The following is a 24,587-nucleotide window of genomic DNA, read 5'->3' as shown; positions in this document are numbered from 1 at the left end:
TAAAAAAAAAAAAAAAGACACAGCTAGTTAGAGTAGATCACCACTCTTCAAATCTGGGGCAAGCTAAGCATAAAAAATACTGAGTTATTAGATTATAACACTTTGAATTTAAAAAATAAAACCAAATTCATAGTAAAAATCACAACCCAAAAGGACAGAGGAAAGAAAACTCTTCTTTACAGATGAATGCCAGCTAATAAATGTAGAAGGCATGATGAAATAAGAAAATTACCATTTAAGAATTCCTAATGTGATAATTAACTAACTGGTGAATTTATATAAAAGAACATCAGAGTTCAGTATACTTCTCTTTCAACTTTTCTGGAGGTTTACAATTTTTCAAAATAAAATGTTGGGGAGAAAGTCTGTACACTAAATCAGCTTTAAAGAACAAACCCAACATGCTTAACCTGTAACAATCAGAAATGCAGTAATGTCTAACACAAAGAATCTAATTTTCTTGAACATATGTTACTACTCCCATTATGATATAGTTGCTCTGCAAGTCCTCTATGAATCCTCAAGGCTTCTAAATTAGTTAAATGAAAATTACCTAGCCCAATTCAGACAATCAAAAATGTATCCAAGAGGAAAGAAAATAGGTTGGACAACTCACAAACCCCACTGTGCTTTACACACTACGTGGAACTCCACATACCTCAAAATAATGGCTTTCAAATGTTTTTTCTTTACAAAATTTCTGAGAATTTCGAGAGGTATTCATTTTTAGCTACAGGGCAGACACTCCACATGTTGAGCAGACAATTCAATGTATCTCCAATAGGAAGATTTGTCATAAAGAAAGTCACCAAAAATTGTAAGCAGTCTGGATTCATGTTTATTGAAGCCAGTAATTAGAGACATCTTCTTTCCCAGCACTAGAAAGCAAGGTTCCACATGACTGCATACTGCATCTGGATAGAGCCACCCCCCTGGACCAAGGCTGCTTGGGGAATAATCTGCAGTCCTAATTTTAAGTGAAAAACACCAATAAACTTAGTATAGAGACAACAGTGAACTTTCACTTACAGTATCAACATTGTTAAGGTCATGATGTACAGAGCAGTCACTTTCAACTTTGTTAAAACTAATGAAACGCGAAGTCTTCAATTTAAATACTGATTTTAAAATGCCAATCGGAAAAAAAAAAAAGTGCAAACAAAATTAAATAATTCTAGCAGCATACCCGTTGCATTTTTAGGAAAGAATAACTCATGGCCTCGATAAGGCCACATCTTCAAAACTGGGCTTATTTCTTTGATTTTTCCATTTTATAGACAAACAGCAGATGTAACCACTATAATGTATATAAATAGTCATAAAATTCTATTTAACAGTCTACCATACAAGTGTATTCTGCAAATAACATGAATTTTACTTTAAAAAGTAAAGGCTGTTTATTGTTTGGCCTTTGGTTCCAATGCTTGAAAGCCCCAAAATAACAAAAAGACCCTCCCATCCCCCCACCTCCCAAAAAGAACCCTGCAGCTCCCCAAAGTTGGTAGACTTTGGCAACCACTAAGCACATGACACTATGCAACAGTTTCTTCTGATACTAGGAGCATCCATTTGTCATGAGAAATTAAAAGTGGTCTCCAAGAAACCCTCCTTCACAGAACACAGGTGCCTTAGCATTTCATCGGTTTTAGTACATTTTACAGTGACACAAAAGTGCTTATCAGTTTAAATCATAAAAAAATAAAATAAACGAAAAGTAAAATGATGCTTTAAAATTTAAAATCACTCCATATCCCTCTTAGGCATGTGCCTTCCCAGGAATCCTTTCTTGTTCCTGAGGTCACTCATTTTGTGCCCCACTCCCAGCCACTACAGAGGAATTAAGTGACCCCACCACTAGTGTGGTCACAGCTGTTGGGCATCTAGTGGTCACTACCCCACAACTATCACTCCACAGTCAGTTTACTGTCATTACCTGGACAATTTGGTAATTGGAAACCACAATACATTAAAAAAAAAAACCCTGAATTTAAAAAGGGTGAAAAAGTATATTTTCAACAATAAAACTGGCACAAGAAACATGTTTTATGTTTGTCAGAAAGGCAAGTAAATACTCAGCTTTCTCCTTAACAGTGTTCAGACCTTTACAAAAAAGCAATTCAAGACAGTTTTAGAGTCTTGTTCTATAACGTAGGATATTAAGTTATGCCCAGTACTATGTTAGTGGTCAGTCAAACCTTGTATGTAAAAGTAATAACATTAGGGAAGTTATGCTCAGACACAATACAATAAACATTCATATAAAAAAAGTAAACTCCACATAAATGAACTGTGGTTTTTCCCTTGGTTTGACAACAAATGTTTTAGACATTAAATTAATGGTAGTGTTTGCATTTAAAAGCTCTGTATCATGTATAAAATTAAAAGTGCCATTTCAAATCCACAGAAGTCATTTCCAGAATCGTGTTGTGATATGATAATGTGCATGAATTTGCCCTAAATGGAGACACCTGAAACTCTTATTTCCATAAGAAAAAAAAAAAAAGAAAAGCTTCATTTTATGAAAAACACAAAACAAGAAGTATATCATTTTCATTTTCAATATAAAACATTCATTTGTTTGTCCATCTCATAGCACTGATCATACCAGGGAGCTAGGACAAAACCCTTTTGCACATGATGGCTTCCACAGACAGTAAGGCAGGGATTGGTGCAAGCCAATTAATCAGTGTGCAATTACATTAAAAACCTCCCTCAAACTTTCTGTAGTACTTTGCATTATAGTAAAATGAGAGGCTGGTCACCCATTCTCTACTTGTAGGCCAGCCTGTGGTAGTAAAAAAAAAAGAAAAGGTTTTTGAAATTTAAAAAACAGAGCAGGAGTTATTAAAAAAACACTATTTAAAGTAAACTAATTTTGTAACTGCCGACTTTAAACACATCCCAGTGACTGACTGCCCCACAGTGCACGTGCATGGAGCCCAGCACCTCCCATGAGAACATGGCCTCGGCCAAGCACGTGAGTCCCGGGAGGCTGCCATCTTCCCCATCCCTGTGTCAGCTCCACCTGACTCAGGCACACCCACACTTAACACATCTTTCATAAATTAAAGATGCATTCAGAACAAGTCTAATTCCCATTTTGCTTAGTGTTTAGTTTGGAAATGCTTCTGATATTAAGTCTTAAAAATGATTATTCAACTTCTACTGAACACACAGTATTTACTAACACTGCTCATCTCCTCCTTCCTTCACCTCCTTCAACGTTCAGCTCCCCCACCATCACTTCTCTCATTCCTCCTTTAAGCCATTTTTGTTTCCTGGACTTTCTGCTACTTAATCTGCTTCCCAAGAACAAGTGAATTTGCTAGCACGCACCTGGTCAGACTAACCATCTGATCAATGATTTCCTGGTCTCATTTGCTCCGCCCTGAAAGAAAGAGGGCTCTCTCTCTTTTCATCTACCTTCCCCTCCACATGAAGCCCCAGCTGCACTTGCTTCCCACGAGAGAGCAACATGCCTGCGAGTCCAAGGTTATCCTTAACAAAGGGATCTGACACATAACCTTCCTAAATGTGCAATTCACACTCGGACAAGCCAATGAAGTTTTTTTTTTTTAAGTTCATCTCCCCTGCCCCCAAAAACTGATAGCATGTGCCATATCAGAAAAATCCTGGTCTTAGCAGATCAATATACATAGTTATTTGGTCATTTTACATATGCACTTTTAAGGAGGATCAGGCTTCATTTTCTGTTGAAGAATTTGTTACCATGGAGTCTGGTTTTCGAGTCATCCTATCCAGTTCTTCCTGAACATTTGTCAACACAGTCTTTTGTCCTTTAAAAAAAAAAAAAGCAATGATGGGTCATTGAAAAAAGCCTTTTTCATCACAATGATTATGAGGCAGACCTAAATTCAGTCCTTCTTTATTCGAAATGTCACAGGTCTGTGTTCCCCCAACCAAATAATTCCTATTTCCTATGAGGGGATACCTGCTCATAGCCTGGGCCACCAGACCAGATTCTGAGTCCGTAAGAACTCAGGAGCCCCTGAAGGCCCAGGCTGACCTGAGGATGGAGTGATTCCCTGATGGCATCCTTTGATACGAAAACACCCATTAGGGAAAACACTGTATTAACATATCTTACAGCCAATGGAAAATTAAGAGCCAAGAACTTTTAAAATGGCCTCAAGCTTCCAGGGAAAATGTGTAATTCCCAAGGAACTTGGTTATTTGTTTCAGAGACTTCTAAGATATAGACTTGCTCTAAAGACATAAAGGACAGATGGAGCGGGGTGAGGTTCCTAAGCAGGAAAAAATTACAACCCTCCAGTGAGACAGTGTGTTCACAGCTCCAGCACATGTTAAGACTGGGGGGCAGTAAACAAAAATCCTTGTAAAGCATCACAAGAAATTAAATAAATAAATGCCAACGGTACACTCTAGACCAGTGATTCTCAACCTTCTGGCCCTTTAAATACAGTTCCTCATGTTGTGACCCAACCATAAAATTATTTTCGTTGCTACTTCATAACTGTAATGTTTCTACTGTTATGAATCGTAATGTAAATATCTGATATGCAGGATGGTCTTAGGTGACCCCTGTGAAAGACCGCCAAAGGGGTCGCGACCCACAGGTTGAGAACCGCTGCTCTAGACCATGACTCCAATGGACAGAGCTTCTACACCAGGGGACATGTATAGGTTAGGACCTACCTCAACTCACCCAACAGTCAGTTCCTGAGAACCTGAATGTACACTAATCCCACCATAAATGTGCCCAGGAAACCTGCTCAGTAATAAGGTAATCCTACTGTAAGTATAGTCAGTATAAAGCAGAGAAGTGCTTCCTTTGCTTGGCTGTTTGCAGGTCAGGTTGATTCGGTCTGCAGGTCAGGTGAAATCACTCTCCTATCCAGCTCCCACCTCCAACACCCCTCAACCAGAAGGCTCGTAAGTCTCAAAGGGTCCTTCAGTACCTGACTTCTTGGCTGTGCTCTGCACCCCACCAGCACCAGGACTTCCAGGAGAGCCTGTTTTTTTACTCAACAGACTGTTGAAGAAGCTAGCCAACACCCCTTCACTTGCTGCATTATCTAAGGAAACATTAAGAAAAAAAAGCATCACACAAACTGGACAACTCAATTAAACAAATAAAACCTAGTTTTCAGCTTGGAATGATCCAGTAGTGGCTACTGTCTTCCTAGGATACTGAGCAATCATACAAGTCAGCATGATTAATAAGTGGAATCCTGTTTAGATTTCCCACCAGTTTGGAGGCACAATAGATAGCCTGTGCTTTACATCATCTCCCTGTCCACAAGTCCACAAGACAGTGTTTTTCAAAGTTTTATAATCCCGTAACAGTCCAAAGCTGCTGTGAAAAGCTCTTATCCAGAATAGAAGACAGCCATCAAATATGCAATAATAAAATTTTGTTTTGAGGTCTTATTGCACCCAACATCTTTGGGTATTAATTACTAAGTCAGTGGGAAAAGAACTATTTCAACTAATAAGTAATAGAGTTTCACAAGAGAAGTGAAGGGGGAAAAGTCCCACAATTCATAAATAGTAATCAAATAAGCATAATAAGAAACAAAACTAAGGACTTAAAAGACACATTTTAATGTGACTTCTTAGACTGTATTCCTCTCCAAAGGAATCTGCACTGCCTAACCGAGATCTTACACAAAGTCAGGTGCAAGGGCCACCGATCCCAACAAAAACACAGGCCTTGGCCGCTGCCAACCACAAGCCCCTCCCCTTGAGAGAGGGGAGGTGGAAAGCAGCCCTTCTTGGGGAAGAAAACAGCCCATGAGTCTCTACCTTCCAAACCCAGCCACGCAGTCCCCACAGAGCTCAGGCCTAGGACTAAGCCTCTCTCCAGACACAGGATACATACTTTTGATGTTTGGATCCGGCTTCTTTACTGACGTGCCTGGGGAGGCACTAGGCACGCTGGCTGGCCCTCCCCGGCCCTGAGTTCTTGGAGAGCCAGAGGGTCCTCGTGCAGGGGATTCCTAAGTCCAAAACCAACCCAAGTCACACATAGGCATAAAAATAACAGAAAATACATACTCCAAAAATGAAACCATCAGTCTACAGGGTATTTCCAGTCTAGGGAGAAGGATGATAGGACGGGGCGTTTGCTCCCAGCTCAGTCCCTTTCTAGACCTGTTTCTCCTGAGAGAAGAGGTATCAAGATAACAAGGCCTGTTCACTCAAATCCCAGAAGAGTACTCCTTCTTCAGATATTTTCTGAGTTCCTACTATGTTCCTGGCCCTAGGCCTTTGGGGGACCAAATTCCCTTTGAAAATACAAAAGCCCACACACGCTCTTACAAATAATGGTATAAGATTTGAAGACACCCAAGACACTGGGCCTTGACCCTCTGTTTAAGGTACTCACGGAAGCTCTCGTGGGCGTGGCTGGCTGCTTGGCAAGGAGTGACTGCAAAGAGAGGGACATACTGGCCATTAACCAAGGCCTGCCAAGTGCACTGAAGGTCTGGAGAAACACTTCCAAGTATTCCACTAGAGGGCGCCATTAACAACCACCAAGTCATGGGTTTAACACTAAATGCAAAAAATTTCAATTGAGTAGTTTGGTATTTGGTGAAAAAATATATTCCAAGTAACCAGTTTTAAAGCTAAGGAAGCAAGGAGAGCACAGAAGGGAGGAACAGTTGGCAAAAGAACTGTTAACACCCCCTGCTGACCTGCCTGCTCCACCAGACATGTCATGTCTAACAGCAGACTGGTGGCATGTCTAACAGCCCAAGTGAAACAGGTGAGACTGAGTTTGCATCCTGAAGGCCTCTGCTCTGGCCTCACTGGTCAGCTTGGGGAAGTTACTTTCCTCCCCTACAAAATGGGTGTATCAGCTCACCTGCCTTCATTCCCAAGGATGTAGAGGGCTATGTGAAATAATGAAAGTGAGTTCAGGGCACTTGCCCAACATGGGAAGTATTATGCTAGAAAAACCTACATTTCCAGTCAAAAAAAGTACTTAAAAAGTACTAACTGCCCTAGCTGGTTTGGCTCGGTGGATAGAGCGTTGGCTTGCGGACTGAGGGGTACCAGGTTCGATTCCGGTCAAGGGCATGTACCTTGGTTGCAGGCACATCCCCAGGAGGGGGTGTGCAGGAGGCAGCTGATCGATGTTTCTAACTCTCTATCCCTCTCCCTTCCTCTCTGTGAAAAATCAATAAAATATATTTAAAAAAAAAAAAGATAACTAAGCCCATCACTGTAGAATCTGCAAGGCAGGCAGGGATTCCCTGAGGCAGGTGGTCTAACCCCTACTCCACCAATTCTAGAAATGGGAGGAAACGAGGCCTGCTGGCAACTCCTTTTGAAGCTCTCTGATGACGGTGACCTCGCCCCGGGGAACTGGCATTTCACTCATGAGAAGGCCTCTGCTCTGGCCTCACTGGTCTTACCTGCTGCTTCATTAGGAACACCTGCTCATCCTCTGCTGCCAACTCTTTGTCGTGGACCAGCTGTGAAGGGAAGAGACACACTCATTTGTGGTCAGAGGTAAAGAACATCTGAACTACTATCAAAATTCATGCTGAAAGGAGAATCTTGGGCTAGGGTCTCCACATGGGTATGGGCAGTATCCCTGCTGAGACTTTCTGAGACCAGCCGTGGCATGTGGCCAAGTGACTTTGTACAAGTCTGGTAGGTTCTAACACCTCTTAGGAGCAAGGGATCAACTAAGTAGTTCAGAGGTGGTGGAGGTACTGTCAGGACCTAAGGGGAAACGTCAACCCCACTCCATCACTCATGCCCCACCCGAATCCACCTGCATAATACCACACTTCATCTAAAGATTTTTTTTCGAAAGCCCTTGGATTACTACCCCCTGGATCGGTTAATGTGTAAAACCTGATTCTTTATAGGTTTCTTTTCCTATTAAAAAAATACCTGTAACCCTTAGTGATTGATATGGGTACCTTTCTCACAGGAGGTTTCATGATAAAGTCTTCATATGCATCTTCTGGCTTCACAGTTGTGAAATTTTCATGTAAAATGGCTATTTTCTTTTCATTGTCCCAACCAGCAGGTCTAAAGGCAAAAAAAAAGGGATTGACTTGTTTTTCCTAGGACTGCCTTATAGTGTACAGAGCACACTCTGGGTTAGACAGGGCTCCTGGATGAGTTCCTTTCCCACAAAATCTCGTCTCCAGTTGCTGGGTTGGCTTGCAACTTTCAGTAGACAAGCCAAAATTTACTGCAGGTATAACTCATCAGATCAACACTGTAGGCCCTGCTGGGATCTTACTGATTACACATGCTGGCCCACAGCAAGTGTTCAGAGCCTTCCCACACCTCCATCCAGAAGAGCAAGGACACAATGGAGCCCTGTTCTAAGAGTAGAGAATGCTGAGACCAGCATAGAGGCCACAGCTCAGGATGGGACTGTTTCTCTTTGGCATGCAGGCACCTCTCCTGTGAGCTGTTTCTCTGAGAACTCTTCTTTCTGACAAGTTTCTTATGGATTGGTTCATACATTTTACTGGTTTGGGAAAATCCACCCTGGAGCCAAGAGTAGAACCACGACCTGCACCATCCTGGGCTCAAACCAAAGGGACACAAAGAGTCTTACATGGATGCTGCCCAGCTTGACACCACAGGGCAAGATGGTACCCAGGATCCATTAGGTTAAGCCATAGCCAACAGACTTTCCTAAAGGAGCAAGTTTAAAATGTCCTACATTTGAACTTTAGAAGTTCTAAAAGATGGTGACTGATTGGCCTCACAGGCCTCTCTTTCTCCATTCAATTCCTGCTCCACAGCTCTAAAACCAAGAAAGTGCTTAGCCAGGGGTCTGCACCCAAATCGCTCTGCTGACGTCATCAGCTCCCCAAAAGGCAACTACCTAGAGGACCCAAAGTGCAAAGGGACAAGGCGTGATCAAGATACCGCCATGACCCATGCAGCCTTCAGAAGCTGCAAGATACTTCTCCACTCCAAACCAGCCCCAAACCCAGCCAGTCTCCCTGCTCCTCCTGCTCCCTGCGGTCACGTGTGGTCTGGGCACTGGCTGACTCCAAATACATACTGCTCTGCACTTGTGCCACTGGCTGCTGTAGACAACTCTCTAATATCAGTCCAAGCCTCTAGGTTTGCTGTCTACAAACAGCTCAAGTGAGGCTCTCCCTGAATGTTTAGGAGGCAATCCATTCAGTCCCGAGCTCTTGGCTTTCACACCTTCAGTCTTCTCATAGACTGTCCCTCCTGCTCCTCCATTCTTTCTGGCCTGCCTGGCCCACACCACTCATCCTTCTAGCATCACTCTCTCTGCCTTCCCTGCTGCACTGTCTCCACTATCCCGCTACTCCCCTACCTCTCCTTGGCTGTGTGTGTGTGTCTTTATAGTGCCATGTGCAGGGACCACCTCTCATTCATTTCTGTGTACTCAGCATAGATCCCAGGTACCTACAAAGTGCTCAGTATTTGCTGAATATCCTGTAATTCTTTTTTAAGTCAAGAGAATATCTAAGACTAAAAACATTGATCTATGGCATAAGTCCTCTCAGAGACCACAGCTTCAACATTTATTTATGCATCCACAGCATTATCATTCTCCAGTGAGTGAAAGACACAAACTCGGGCAAACAGGTACCCAAATCCCTGCCCAGGGGCTCCCAAAATGTGAAATGCTGGAAACACACTAAGCAGGCAGTATAGCCGAAGTCAATGCTGACAGGGATGCCTGCTGATGACCTGAGAGAAACCAAATGCTTCAACAGAGAACATTCAGGATCCCCAAAACGCCAATTCCCTCTACTTCAACTCCCTCCCTCAGCTAGTATTTTACCAGAGTAAACAATAAGTGGCAAAAATGGCTGGCTTCAGTTTTGGCAACTTGCTCTCAAGGACGGAAGGCAGCACCCGTGACCTCATGCTACCCACTTCTCTCAGACTGGAGGCAGAACGGCAAGTAATCTGGGAAGGAGCGGAGAGGGAAATGTGGGTGTACCTATCACCTGTGAGGTCCAGCCCAAGCACCTTGCCCCAAGGCCGCAGAAAGCTGGCTGTGTAAGACAGAAGGCACCTTACTTGGAAAGATAAAAAGTAAAGAGCAAGTGTACAGTGAAGAATTTGAAAGCATCACCTACAAAGAACTCACATAAAAACTGCATCCTTTTCCACAACTAAGGCAGGCGTGGTAAAGTGGAAACCATACGTTTTATGAACGATGTACTTATACAACAAGTCGAGGTTTTTTTCTTCCTTCACTGATGTGTAAATCAAGGCAGCTCCATCTAAGCAATCTGCTTAAGGAAAATCAATTCACTACAGGAAACAGAAGCAAACACACACAAGCACAATCCTCACAATACTACCCATAGGTTGACCAGTTTTTGATTAATACATAATCAATAGAAAAGCGTTGAAATTTTAAAAAACTGAAAGGATAATAACAGCAGACAAACCAGGTCAAAAGTAAAGAGTATGTTGCTAGTGGGCCATGCAGTTCCTTTTTTAACATGTAAACTTGTTTTCTGACCCATTAAGATTGCTTCTTAGCAGTCGAGTTAATAGCTCTGAAGCTAGCCCAGGAAAACACCCTCAGTATATCCAAGGTATAGATTCTTTCCCACGCAGATGCTCACATGTGATTAAGTTTATCATTAAGCACGTTTATGAGATGGGTACCTACATGTACTGATAACCACTACTGAGCTGGACAAGCTAAAGGGTCCAAAGGAAGTGATAGGAACGTATCCCTCACTCCCACCCTAGGGAGTGGATCTATGGCACCAACTGCTATTGGATTTTTATAGATACTGGACTCAAGGAACTACTGACACAGCATCTTTCTCATGGACAGCACAAAACACTTGTAGCATCTAAAACAATAGTGTTGGGTAATTAAACCTTTCTGCAAAAGAAGCAAAGTTTAAAAAGCTTTCCAAGATATGATAAAAGTATCTTGGTAATAAAATCAAACATCAGCTTCCTTCTTAAATATAAAAGCCTATCAAATATACAGCATTAAAAATAAAAGTGACCAAATATAGGCAAAAATTCTTTTTTTTTTTTTTTTTTTTTAGGCAAAAATTCTTAAATCTCAAATTCTAACATAGTAATATACAAAACTAGTAAGATGTATACATTATCTCCCTGGCAGGATCTTTCTGGATTCAGGAAGTATTTATCTCCTTGAAGATGCCCCCGGGCCCCAAAGCAGCACCCCAAGGATACACTGGAGGCAGAACCTCCGTAGATGTGACTGGATAAAGTCGAAGTGCTCGTCCCTGTAATCATGCTCCTTCTCCAGGACACTCACGGCATCACACTGCAGGGAAGACAGCAAGAAAAATGAGTGTCTTCTTCAAGAGTAAAGTATCACAGCTCCAAAGAAAGCCACAGGCCAAAGTCCAAGCATTAATTAGACAGACAAGAGTGAAAGGCAATTGGACAGCCGAGCCGGTGTGGTTCAGGAGTTGAGCATTGATCCATGCTTCAAGAGGTCGCCAGTTCGATCTCCAGAAAGGCGTGTGCAGGAGGCAGCCAATCGATGTTTCTATCTCTCCCTCTTCCTCGCCCCCCCCCTCTAAAATCAATAAAAACATATATAAAAATTCTTTAAAGAAAAAAAGCAACTGAATATTTTTTCTTTTATCCTGGACCTCAGTTTCCATATCTGTAAAGTGGGAATATAAGAACCCTGATCACCTCACTAAGGTTCCAAGAATCAAACAAGGTCACATCAAGAAACAGGCCTACTGGGCATGGCTGGGCACTGCACATTCCACAGGGCTCCGTTCTCGCAGAACCCGATGCAAAAGGTACTCCCTATAGTTGGGCAACACAGTGGCTCTGACTGGGAATGAAGTACTTTTGAAACTCAAAATGTTTTAAAGCCACTCCTTTTTATTTTGTAAGAGACACAACTTTGTTACTCTATAACTGGACTTAATTTCTATTCCCACTTCATCATTCTGCAGGATAAAAGAAACTGAAATTTCAAGTTCCCTTCCTTCTTTTCATAGGCTTATGTTCCTTTCTGAAAATCATCTCAAGTCCAACAGACTTTACAGACCAAAGCCCAAAAGAATTCTGCTCTTCCATATATATTTTTCAACATTAGTTTGAGCTACATGAACTGGTTTACACAGCCTTATGAAAACTGTTTTTAGTTCTAAGTTTGAATCACTCAATAAATTGACAGTGCTTCATGGAGAGATCAACCCAGGCTATGAGCAAACTGAGTTATGTCATGTTTCCAGCAACAATGTTTAAATGACATTTTCTATGCTGACATATTCAATGTACCTTAATGAATCCTGAATTAGCCCAACTCTCCCTTGGGAAGACGCCTAATTAAAGCTTCCCAGTTTCTTTCAGATGGTGACTGTTCACTGGCCAAATGGAGTCAAGTTTGCAGCTCCCTGGCACACACCTTTGTGCACACCACCAACACTGGGATCCCCAGGTTATGAGTCAGCACATTGTCACCAAGAGGCAGGGCGACATTTTCTTCATCGGGACCCGAGGTCAGAGGCCCTCTTCTCTGTGGGGAACCTTGACAGCCTTCTTCTGGTTCAATATAGTCTTGAAAGTCTTTCACAACTATAGGTGAAAAAGGAAAAGAAAATTACACACACAGAGATACATGCCAGCTTTAGAACACTGAAAAAGGTAGGAACAAGCACAAAACAAAAAGAATTGTGACAAATTTCCTAATTGCATCCTACTGCAATATTAGGGATTTGGGGATGATGATACAAAATGCCAATTCAGTTTGAGCATTTAACTTCAGAACAGCAAAAACATTCCCCTGGCTTGGCCGGGGAAGCTCAGCAGTTGAGCATCGACCCATGAACCAAGAGGCCACCAGTTCAATTCCGCATCAGGGCACATGCCCAGGTTGCGGGCTCAATCCCCTGTGCATGTGTGATTCTCTCTCATCATTGATGTTTCTCTCTCCCCTTCTCCCTTGCTCTCTGAAATCAATAAAAAATATATTTAAGAAAAAAATCCAAATAGCCCTTGGCAGAAAGTTCCCCACCTCTGCTCTACTTGATAAGCAAGGGAACCCCCAGGCATAAAGCAGGAAAGACTAATCTACACACAAGCAGTCTTCTGGCGGCTCTGGGGGTTTGCTCTGCCCTTCCCCTCGCTCAGGTGGGTCCTGCAGCCAAACGGCGGCCAGATTCAGGACCAATGGAGAACCTAATTCTGCAAGACAGTGGCTGGCCATGGAACAGCTTTCCAAACTCAGCAGGCAGAAGACTGGTGCTGGATTGGAAACTAGGTTGGGTAACAACCCTTCGCTCATTCAATTACAATACCTAAAGTCCCATTAATCTGGAAAGCATTGAGTCCTCTGAGCAAAAGGATAGACAACTGCTTTATTAAAATGTAAGCCAAAACCAGCAGTAACAAAGATACTCCTTCACCATGCAGAGGAGGGGTGGTGAAAACAAGAGAGGTCCTCAGAAGATTGACCAGAGTCATGAGGCAGGGACTGGTTCCAGCAATTACTTGTTGCCTTCCAGTGTCCTCTCTCTTCTTCTTCCTTATAAATGAATCAAACCCTGAAACTTAGAACACATGGCCACATAGACTACAGGCACGAGTCCTTCAGCCCTTCTTTCCTCTTCCTCCATCCTGCTGTCTGGAACAGGGATGTGAGGGTTAGAGCTCTAGTTGTCAAGAGGAAGAGAACCACACCCTCGAGATGACAAAGCAAAAAGCCAAAAGGAACCAGGGTCTTTGACCTGTCTTCTTAGAGCTGCTTTCCAGGCCTGACCTGCCTACCTCTGGATTTCATTTACATGAGAGAGAAATAAACCTCAGTCTTGTTTAAGCCACTGTTACTTTGGGTTTTGTGTCACATGCAGCTGAATCCTAAGTGACAGACATCATCGACTAAGAACACAAAATTTAGTGTGTCACTGTCATGGGAACACAAGCTCCCAAGGAACAGGCATCTAGTCTGCTGTATGCACCCCCAACACCTAGACCAGACCTGACACAAGAAGGACACTTTCCCTGTCTGGAAGGAACAATATTCTTGGCTCGATCTCTCTTTTTTTTTTTTTTTCTGTTTTAACAAATCTACAAAGTTACATATAACTCTAAGAAAACAGGTTCGGAAACTGAATTCGTTAGTGCATTAACCCACTAATCTAGGCACGATGCTAAACATGCAGTGAAAGAAAAACTGCTTTTCAGCCTCAGAACTATTCTGAGAAGTTGTCTTTAGGATCTCTATTTCAGGGGGAAAAGAGGCTTTATCTAGAAAGGTCAGTGGCTGGAGACAGATGAGCTGAGCTGCATACCAATCACTGCAGCACACAAACACAGCAAACCAAAGATTAGATGCAAAACTCCCTATTTAAGCTAATGTGGGACAGGAGCAAGTTGGGAAGTTATGACAGGAAGACACATAGCCAGAAATACCATTTGAAAAGCACACCAACATTCTGAACCCTCTGCCAGGAAGTGTGAAGATCCCGTGTGCCAGGCCCCAGAAGCCCTCATTAATTCACTAAAGGGAGTGATGTCATCCTGTGGAAATAAGCCAAACTGAGCCAAGCCTGCCTTGGCCAAGACTGCTGCTGCCGCCGCAGCCACCACAGCTCCAGTCCCTGCCCCTGCCCCTCCCATTTTCCTGGCAAGTGGACAGAAGCTGATGTAACTGCACAGAAGCAAGGGAAAAGAAAAACAAGCTTCTGAACCACATTAAAGAGAGAGAAAAAAAAAGAAAAAAAAAACTTCCTTTAATTTGAAAGTTCTTTGTTCTCAAAAGGACTGGGATATCCTTAGTTTTAAAATAGCCATTCGTTTTAATGACAAAACATCCTTCCTATTTATATGAACTAAAATCATATTTGCTGGATCCCAAAATGAACTAAGGTAGGAGTGAAAGATGTGTCTTGTGGGCTTCCTTTGAGCCTGCCAATAAGAGGGTCCATAGAGCCTCAATGGAATCCCAGGCAATGGATCAAGCTGCAGGGATCACAGTAAGTCCCCATACCACTGATGCTAACTCTGCAGGCAGAGAGTAATAGAAATATAAAAAGATGCACAAAACTGATCACATTTTGGGGGGTGAGGGTGGGGGAGGGAAACCCTTATTTTACAAGAAAACCAATGAAGATAATACAAAATATTGGTTCATTAATATTCTTCAACTGTGACACTTGATATAAAAACTGCTTTAAATACTGTTTTTAAACCTCAACCGAGGATATTTTTTCCACTAATTTTTAGAGAGAGTGGAAGGGGGGGAAGAGGGGAGAAAGAGAGACAAACATTGATGTGAGAGAGACATATCACCTGGTTGCCTCCCGCACACACCCAACTGGGAGCGGGGAATGAACCCACAAGTCAGGTACAGGCCCTTGTCTGGAATCGAACCAGTGACCCTCTGGTGCATGGGCGGACGCTCTAACCACTGAACCGTGCCGGCCAGGGCTGCTTTGACTACTTTTTGACTGATTTTACAGGAGCAACTGTAGTGGTGCAAACAAAACACAAACACTCTGCAAGGGAAGCTTTGCAGCCTCTCCACATTGTCAAAAGAAAGGTGGTTGGAACCACCCAAAGAGACTACTGAATTTTCCCATTAAGAAAACTTTATTTTACTTACACTTCCGTTCCAGCTCCCTCATTTCTTCTGGTGGAATTTTCATTTTATCTATGTGCTCACGTAAAACACTAGCCCATTTCTGCAGAGATTCCATCACAGCCCAAGGCCTAGACATGTCTGCAACAAAAATGACCAGGGTCTCCGGCAAGGATTCAGCAGAAACTGCAAACTTCAGCAGGCCTTTGTGGTATAGGTCTCCATCCAGAATCCACACGTTACAGCGTGTGTGATCTAAGAAAGGAAGTGAAGCTAAGTTACTACCTGATAATGACCACCAGCACAGCTGAAAGAAGAGCCACATCAGAAAACAACTGGAAGGTGACAGTCACAAAATTCCACACAGAACACAAACAGATGCTTAACCAGAAAAGGCCCAAGTGCTCAGTGGACAGCAACTCTTGGTCAAGATGCCTAGGGACCTGTCTAAACTTTAAACTTTTTAAACTACTCTAACTTATTATGTCCACATTATAAAAAGATTCCACACCTTAGCTTTCAATAAGAATTAAAAGATACTAATAAATAAAGGCTACTGGTCAATTGTTCTGTAGTCTAAATAACCTATTCTCCTTAAAACATCAGCAATCTGTGAGGGAGCAAGCTAAGCTGCTGAGCCTGTGGTTAAACACACTTTTTTTTGTGTCAGTCACACTAAGCAGTAGGTTCACATATTACAAAGGGTGCCAAAGAGACAGGACACCTTTGTATTTAAATGCTAAGATAAAATCATTACTTATATATTTTGAGATGTGAATCACTGGATACCTGATGATTTAAAGAATTACAATTGCCGAAACCGGTTTGGCTCAGTGGATAGAGCGTCGCCCTGCGGACTGAAAGGTCCCAGGTTCGATTCCGGTCAAGGGCATGTACCTGGGTTGCGGGCACATCCCCAGGAGGAGGTGTGCAGGAGGCAGCTGATCGATGTTTCTCTCTCATCGATGTTTCTGGCTCTCTATCTCTCTCCCTTCCTCTCTGTAAAAAAATCAATAAAATATATTAAAAAAAAAAAAGAATTACAATTATTTTTGATACAACAATAATATGGTCATTTTTAAAAATCCTTATTTATTTATTTTTTTTTACATTTTTAATCCTCATCCGAGGATATTTTTCCATTGATTCTTAGAGAGAGTAGAAGAGAGAGGGAAAGAAAGAGAAAAATATCGATGTGAGAGAAATACATTGATTAGTTGCCTCCTGCATGTGCCCTGACCAGGGCTTGGGCCAGAGAGGAGCCTGTAACGACAGTATGTACCATGAATGAAATCGAGCCTGGGACCCTTTGGTCCACAGGCCAACGCTTTATCCACTGAGCCAAACCAGCTAGGGCTAAAATCCTTATCTTTTAGACATACATATGGAAGTATTTGCAGATGTAATGACACGCCTGAAATTTGGTTCATAATAATCCAATTTGAAGTGAAGGAAGAAAAGGGTGAGAATAATCTATACTAGAGGCCCAATGCATGAAATTCATGCAAGGGGCATGACCCTCGCAGCCACAGCTTCGTCTGGAAGGTTGTTCAGCTGTCCGGTCTAATTAGCATTTTATGCTTTTATTATTCTAGGTAGAAACCTAAGCGACCATCTGACTGGTAACTATGACGCGCAATGACCACAAGGGGGCAGACACTTAACGCAGGAGCTGCTGAGGTGCAGTGACTTGGCAGCTGTGGTCCTCGGGTGATGCATGTGGAACCAGAGAAGAGGGAGCTTGATTCTGGGGTGTGTCACCTGAGAACCGCCCCATGCAACCTGGGACCCCTCGGGGGATGTCAGAGAGAGGGTTTTGGCCCAATCCCTGCAGGTTAGGCTGAGGGAACCCACCAGTGCACAATCTGTGCACCAGGCCTCTAGCAGTTAAAATAAAATTCATCAAGAACTGGTAACTATTGAAGACAAATGATAAGTAAACTGGGGTCCATACTAGTCTCCCTCTATATTTTATACTAGAGGTCCAGTGCACAAAATTCTTGCAGGGTTAGGGTGCCTAGGCCTGGCCAGCGATCAGGGCTGATCAGGTTCCCCGCCTCCCCCTTCCTTCACCACCCACGTGCCACCACCATGCGGTTCCCCGCCTCCTCCTTCCCTCGCTCCCTCAGAACCCTGCCATGTACCATGCCACTCCGGTCAGCGCATGTCATAATGAGCAATCAAACTCCTGGTCTCCTGGTCGAACTCCTGAGGGGACACTTTGTATATTAACCTTTTATATATATATATATATGAGATTATATATAGATAGATAATTTTTGTTTTCCATTAATAAAAAGTTCAAAACATTCACACAATGTCCATGTGCTGACATTTAATGAAACATATTTCCAAAATCACAACTGGATGACCAAATTATAAAGATAAGTCTCCAAATTGATAATATATCGTAAAAAAGTTTAGTCATCGTGTTTAAGGAAAAAAAAATTTTTTTCAAAAGTGCAAGGGAAAAAAAAAGCATCGAGGAAGAACTCCTACAATCAAAATACAATGTCATTAAACGTATTTCCCAATAAATTCCAACATACATCTTAAAAATGTGTCTGCTGTTAACTACCTTTTTTTGCATAATCAACATACTGTAAAAAATACTTATTATCCTGACTTTATTTCAACAGTATAATAAGGTATCTACATCTAGCTAAACTTTCAAAACTCTAATACATTTTATTTTTCAATTATGGTTTACATTCAATTATTATTTTGTATTTGTTTCAGGTGTATCAAAACTCTAATACATTTTAGATAGCAGTTTTGGACTGGGTTATGTGAATTCCTTCAAAAATATTGCTTTGTATATAAAGGCTACAGATTTTAAAGCCTGCCCCTTACCAGGCACAGTTCCTTTTTTCAGTCTCTCTTCCCACTGCCCACTACACGTAACTCACCCAATATGCATGCAGATCATACACATCCCATGTGGAGTTAAACAAATGCCCCCAACCCTGAAGGCAGTAGTCCTTTGACATGTCATGTCCTACCACAAACCAGGAACAAACTATATTTATAACCTAGTCTCATCACATAATAGTAATAAAAAGCCTACAGCTGAAAGATATATAGCTAACCGCAGATTCAAAGAGGAACCTGCAAATAGATGGCCTAGAAAAAATCCCATAAATGCAAAGACCAAAAAGTTGTTAAGGAATCTGAAATAAAGTTAACATGTATTTCAACTCAAAGGCAAATGAATATGGTTAATATGATGTGTTGGCATGAAATATGCTTGTGCCATCTTGAAACAGGACGCCTTAGAGTCACCGAGTATCTACACCATGTTTTTCAAAAGGCACTATAGATACCACTGTGTCTTAAGCTCTGAGCTACATGTGATACATACCACCTCTCATCCTGTCAACCTACAAAACATTTATTACCCAATTCTAAAAATGAGGAAACAGGTGCAGAGTGGTTCAGTCAGTCACAACTAGTGGCTATATGGGTTTCTGAACCGGTTCTGTGTGGCTCCAATGCCCAATTTCTTTTCACAATAACCATGCTACCCAACAAATACAGGAAGCAAAAGACTCAGACACATGAGACCCTCTAGGCCTGGCTAGTTGTCCTACTCACGCCGATTCCATTCGGCCTAAATGGCACCTGAATGTCTCTGTCCTTTTTACACAAGAAGAATCCTCAGCACCAGGTCTACCTTCTACCTTCTTTCGCATCCTTCAGGGAATTTTCAGCATGGCAAAGGAAACTGGGGAGGAGGAGGAGGAATAAAGTCCCTGGAGTTCTAAGATTACCAGTAAGTTACCATTAATACAGCGCAGTTCTCCAAGCTTTAACAAGCAATCCTTACCCGAGCCCTCTTATTAATAATGACTCTTGGAGATCAAAGAATTATCATACTGGAAAGGACCTGAGTCCAGTTTCTTCATTTTAGCAATAAGGAAATAGAGGGCCAGAGGTGGTGAGATCTGCCCTCTTAAATATAATCGCCCTTATATCATGATCCTTACTGTTTAAATGGGTAAAGGAAAACATAAAGAAAGTAATTTAGCCCAGCTGGTGTGGTTCAGTGGTTGAGCATCGACCTATGAACCAGGAAGTCACAGTTTGATTCTTGGTCAGAGTACATGCCCAGGCTACAGGCTCAATCCCCAGTAGGGGGTGTACAGGAGGCAGCCGATCAACGATTCTCTCTCATCAATGATGTTTCTAACTCTCTCTCCCTCTCCCTTCCTCTCTGAAATCAATAAAAATATATGTATAAAAAAAGTAATTTAATGACTATATTTCATCCTTAACTACATAACTTTCCTATAAATAAAAAGACCTAGACACCAATAATTATTTATTTTAGAGCCATTAAAATAAATAACAGTACAGGAGCGACTCCTGTACCATCTCCCCATGGCCCCAACCCTAAAGCCTAAGTTTATAAAGGAGGCAACTGAGTAATGGTAACCAAAAACCATTACTCCAATCCAGCTCATAATTATACTTACAAGAAAGAATTATGAGACCTAGCTGGTTTGGCTCAGTGGATAGTGTCAGTCTGCAGACTGAAAGGTCCCTGGTTCAATTCCAGCCAAGGGTACATGCCCACATTTCGGGTTTGATCCCCAATAGGACACATGCAGGAGGCAGCCGATCATTGTTTCTCTCTCTCTCTTCCTCTCCCTTCCTCACTGAAATCAATATAAATATATACTTTTGCAAATGGTAAAATGATATCTAATCCTCATAAGAGTGCTTACCATGCATTATTAATCAATCCAACTACTCTGTAGGTAGAAACTATTACTATCCACATTCTCAAGATGAGGAATTAAAAGAGAATATTATCACATATGAGCTCCTATTCCTTCCACTGAAAGAAACACAGGAAATTAGCATTTTTACACTGTCACAAAGAGACTCAGAAGAGACTCCTGTGAATATTTGTTGAACTATTACATTCTGAACCACACCCATTTCAGATCCTCCACTAGAACCGGGCAGAGTAACAATGGATCAGCCTGCCATGCATTTCTCTCATAGAAAAGTCCAGAGCTTTTAAAAACATCTTATTACCTTTATGTACATCTGGAACTACCTTCAGTGTCTCCTTGTAAGTGAGGGTTACCCTTGCAGCAGCTGACAGCCCTATTCCCCATTTTCAATAACATACTCCAAAAAGAAAAGTGAGTCAAGTCCTATAACGACATACACTTCATCGATTCCCCTGTGAATTATTCTCCAAGAAAGAATATACCTACTAAGAAGGGTTCCTGGTGGCTACTGGCTCAAATTAAAACACACACACACACATACACACACACGCACACACAAACAGGGCCTAGCAGCCATTTCTAAACCGGGGCCTCTCATGCAAACCATGCTTCAGGGAGAAGCCTGCACCAAGCTGCCTGCCTCCTACACTGACTGCCTTTCTGCACTGTTTCTGCCATCTGAGCCAGCCCTGACAGAGGAGTCCCTGGAATCCTGTAACAGCCAATAGGGCTGAAACTTCCCCAGTTCAATAGGAGCTACACAACTAAATCCCCATCAGCATCTTCACTGACCAATCAGGGTCTAGGGACAGGGACTTCTGTCTATATAAGTCAGCTTCCCTCTACCTCGGGAAGTGCACTTCCCTTTTTACTGAAGACAGAAGACTGTGTTTCCCACTGAAGATGTTTCACTAGAGCAGAGCAGAGCAAACAGGAGCAGGTGGAGCAGAGCCAAGCTGCCTAGTGAAAGAGAGGCCTTGCCCCAAGGCTTCCTCAAAGCCAGGCGCCGCTCCTTGAGATGTTAACACTATTAAGCTGTTCTGTAGCTGTGCTGTTTTCACAATTGAGCTTTTTTGCACTAAATAAAGTTTCCTTCTTCACCACACCCCAAATTGGGGATTCCTGTTGGCGCTGACCACTGGTTGACAGAACTAAACAGAAAATCGAGAATGCCTAGCCATGTTGCAGGAGCTGCAACCAAGGTGTCAGAGCCCTGCATGCAACCCTCACCACGGACCAACGCTTCACTCACCATCTCGGTCCTCGTCATGGACGCTGAGGTAGAGATACTCTAGGCCTCTTCCTTTTTTGCCATGCTCAGCTCCTTGTAGTTTAGTCATGAGGGTTGTTTTCCCAGAACCATCTTCACCTACAAATAATGGGTATAAGACAAAGTGTACTGTTTACTGTAGGCAGGGATGAGGAGTCTTGACATTCACATGAAGAACTATGAATTTCCTGCAAAGCCTGCTATTGAGGTCTCTCACCTGCATTCATAAACAAAGCAGGCTTTGCTGTAAGAGTGGTTGGTGTGGGGAGAGGTGATAAAGGCGGCAAATCCCAACATCTAAAATGACATTCTATTGCAGTTGTCCTTATTTTACAAGGGAAGGGCTAGAGCAGGTCCAGGCCCTATCTACAATTTATAAGACATGCATTTGGAAAACGGAAAGTAAAAGGCGGAGCTAGTTGCTCACAAAATAAACTTTTACCATAAGAAAAGCAAGAAATCTTCCAAATATAATTAACCTTAAAACACAGGAACTCTGAACTAAAAAAAAAGTCTGATCCTGCGTCACAATGATGAAGAACGGAAGCTATTCTTCACTTTTCATTTTAGTATATCTCTTTCATAAGCATCCTGATGGCGAGGAAACAAATGAAAATAATTACAGACCTACGCAAAACTCTTAAGCACAATCTCAGTAATTATCAAGCACTTCCTCATCCCCCTCCAGCCAACTAACAACCACTCCCCTCCAAAAAAACAAACCTTAAACATCAAGAACCACCACCACCAAGGGATATCACTAGGCACCCCTGGGATTTAATAATATGAACCTACAGGAGAACTGAAAGGCATTCCACAGATCAAAGGTCTCCTTCCCCATCCCCAACGCCACTACCTTACTCAGGCCCTCCATCTGGACCGCGTGGTACCCAGCAGGTACTGTCAGCCTGACTCGAGTACCTGCTCACGGTGAGCCACCTGCTACTCGGCTGCCAGAATTCCCTTTCTACAGCCCAGATCTAGGGCCCTGATACCCTACTTCTTGAAGATCTCTAAGGGTCCTCTCTCATCCCGTGCAATGGTCCTCACCTACAGAAGACCATCTGCTCCCTTCCTTGAAGGGATTCCCACCAGGATTAAGGGAGGGAAGGAGGTGAAATAAAAGGTCCTTGACAATCAGAGGCCTCCAGGAGAAAAGCATCAGCTCCTCAGCCTTCCACAATCTACCCCCAATACACCACAGCAGTCATCTCACACAAACAACTTCCGAAAGCTCCCAAACCCCCACACTTTTTAAAAATATATATATATTTAATGATTTCAGAGAGAAAGGAAGAGGGAGAGAGAGATAGAAACACCAACGATGAGAGAGAACCATTGATCGGCTGCCTCCTGCAAGCCCCCCACTGGGGACTGAGCCCACAACCCCGGGCACGTGCCCCTGACAAGGAATCGAACCTGGACCTTTCAGTTCCCAGGCCGACGCTCCATCCACTGAGCCAAACCAGCCAGGGGCCCCCACACCTTCTGGTCACCTCTGCGCCCCTGCATGGTGACACTTATCCTTCAAAACACCTGACTCCCCCAAATCACAAATCACCCTCTTTCAAAACAGCACCAAGCAGTGTGATGCTCCCGCAAGAATCTGCCTAGGCCTCGCTGGTAGAGGGCAATCAATCACCAACACATCTGTGTCTCCCCGGACCCAGACTCTCGTCCTGTCTGACAGCTGTCTGTGCTACCCGGTGCCGGCCCACAGCTCCCACTCAACAAGTGGGTTTTTGCCCTATGAGCGAACCCCGTCCAACTCCCCCACTTGCAGGATGAGACGGTAACCAGAGACGTTCAGGGCCCTGACCCCGGTAACCCAGCAGCGAGGGCTGGAATAAGGCAGCGAAGTCTCCGAGGCCAGCTGTTCCGTGCAGAGTCCCTTCAACTAACTTCGCATGGAAATCGGGGGGCGACTCCTGTACCATCTGCCCGACCCGTCACCTTGTTCCCCGCCTGCTCCCCCTGACTTCCTCGTGTACTCACTCACGCCCCACTCCCCGCTCACGTCTGGTGAACCTGGAGGTGAGGTTGCGAGCGCGGGAGTCGGGAACATTTGGAGGAACGCGTTGATGCTGCGGCCAAGTGACTAAGGAATACACCGGGCACCCCCATGCCAGCATCACCGGGCTCTGCAAAGGCGGCAACCCCCAGCCTCCGGCGGGGGGACCGGGCCACTCCCCGGCTGTCCAGCCTGGGGCTCCTGGCCCCCGGGCGAGGCAGGCTGCAGGCAGGCGGCAGGGGAGAGGCCGGCGGGGACCCGTGGGAGGGGCGCCCGCCTCCCCACCCCGGCTCCCCCGGCAACGCCCCGCAGCCGGCGCTCACCGAAGACCAGGATGTTCTTGCCGGACGGCAGCTTGGACCTGGCGCGGGTGGACACCTCGCTCAGGATCGAGGACCTGCGGGGACAACGGCAAAGCGGTCAGTCCCGGCACCCGCCTGGACCTCCCCGGCGCCGGAGGGCCCGTCCGTCGGTCCGACGGTCCGGCCCAGCCCGGCCGGCTCCCCACCCGGCCGCGCCCTCCCCGGCCCGGCAGACCCAGCCCGGCCGTCTCGCGGACTCACCAGAGGCTCTGGCCCTCCTCTTCCTCGCTGGTCAGGTCGCCGGCGGCCGCCACCGCGGGCCCGTTGGGGCCCAGCAGCACCTTCTTCTCCACCCCCACCGGCGCCATCTTGCCAACTGCAGCCACAAAGAGGGCCCTCCCCCGGGCCCGCCGAGGACCCGCGAGGACCCTGGCCGGGGCGCCCGCCGCCCGCCGCCCGCCGGCTCCTTCGCTGCGCCTCGCGTCGCCTGCCCTGCAGACTCGCGTCGCCGGCCGGGCGCCGTCTGGAACGCAATGCCCACAGGCTCCCACGGGTCGTGAGGCCGCTTCGCTGGCGGGAGGCGGGCGGCGGTCAGGCGGCAGCCGGGGCAGCCCTGCGCAGGGAGGCGGCGGCGGGAGCGAGGGCCGCGGGGACCGGGCGCGCTGGCGGCCTCTGCCGGCCGAGCGGTGCAACAGCACCCTCCCCGGGT

The 24,587-nt window shown here is 44.3% G+C and overlaps 1 protein-coding gene across 3 annotated transcripts; it reads right to left on the bottom strand.

Moving 5' to 3' along the window:
- Positions 1-815: 815 nt before the first annotated feature.
- Positions 816-24,298, bottom strand: DYNC1LI2 (dynein cytoplasmic 1 light intermediate chain 2). 3 transcript variants are annotated; one of them, XM_059667847.1, is made up of 13 exons: positions 24,140-24,298; positions 23,900-23,973; positions 21,548-21,664; positions 15,578-15,808; positions 12,380-12,549; positions 11,179-11,272; positions 10,100-10,235; positions 7,920-8,031; positions 7,404-7,463; positions 6,371-6,412; positions 5,864-5,981; positions 4,941-5,057; positions 816-3,797 (listed from the first exon to the last, which is right to left on the bottom strand). In XM_059667847.1, the coding sequence occupies exons 1-13, from the start codon at positions 24,244-24,246 to the stop codon at positions 3,697-3,699; spliced, it is 1,479 nt and encodes a 492-aa protein (XP_059523830.1). In that variant the 5' UTR covers positions 24,247-24,298; the 3' UTR covers positions 816-3,696. The 3 variants fall into 3 exon arrangements, with proteins under 3 accessions (XP_059523830.1, XP_059523832.1, XP_059523833.1); XM_059667849.1 differs by lacking the exon at positions 6,371-6,412; XM_059667850.1 differs by lacking the exon at positions 15,578-15,808.
- Between the last annotated feature and the right edge of the window lie 289 nt (positions 24,299-24,587).

This window comes from Myotis daubentonii, chromosome 15 (assembly GCF_963259705.1).
Source record: "Myotis daubentonii chromosome 15, mMyoDau2.1, whole genome shotgun sequence".
Taxonomy (NCBI): Eukaryota; Metazoa; Chordata; class Mammalia; order Chiroptera; family Vespertilionidae; genus Myotis; species Myotis daubentonii.
This window is presented reverse-complemented; position numbering and strand designations above follow the sequence as displayed.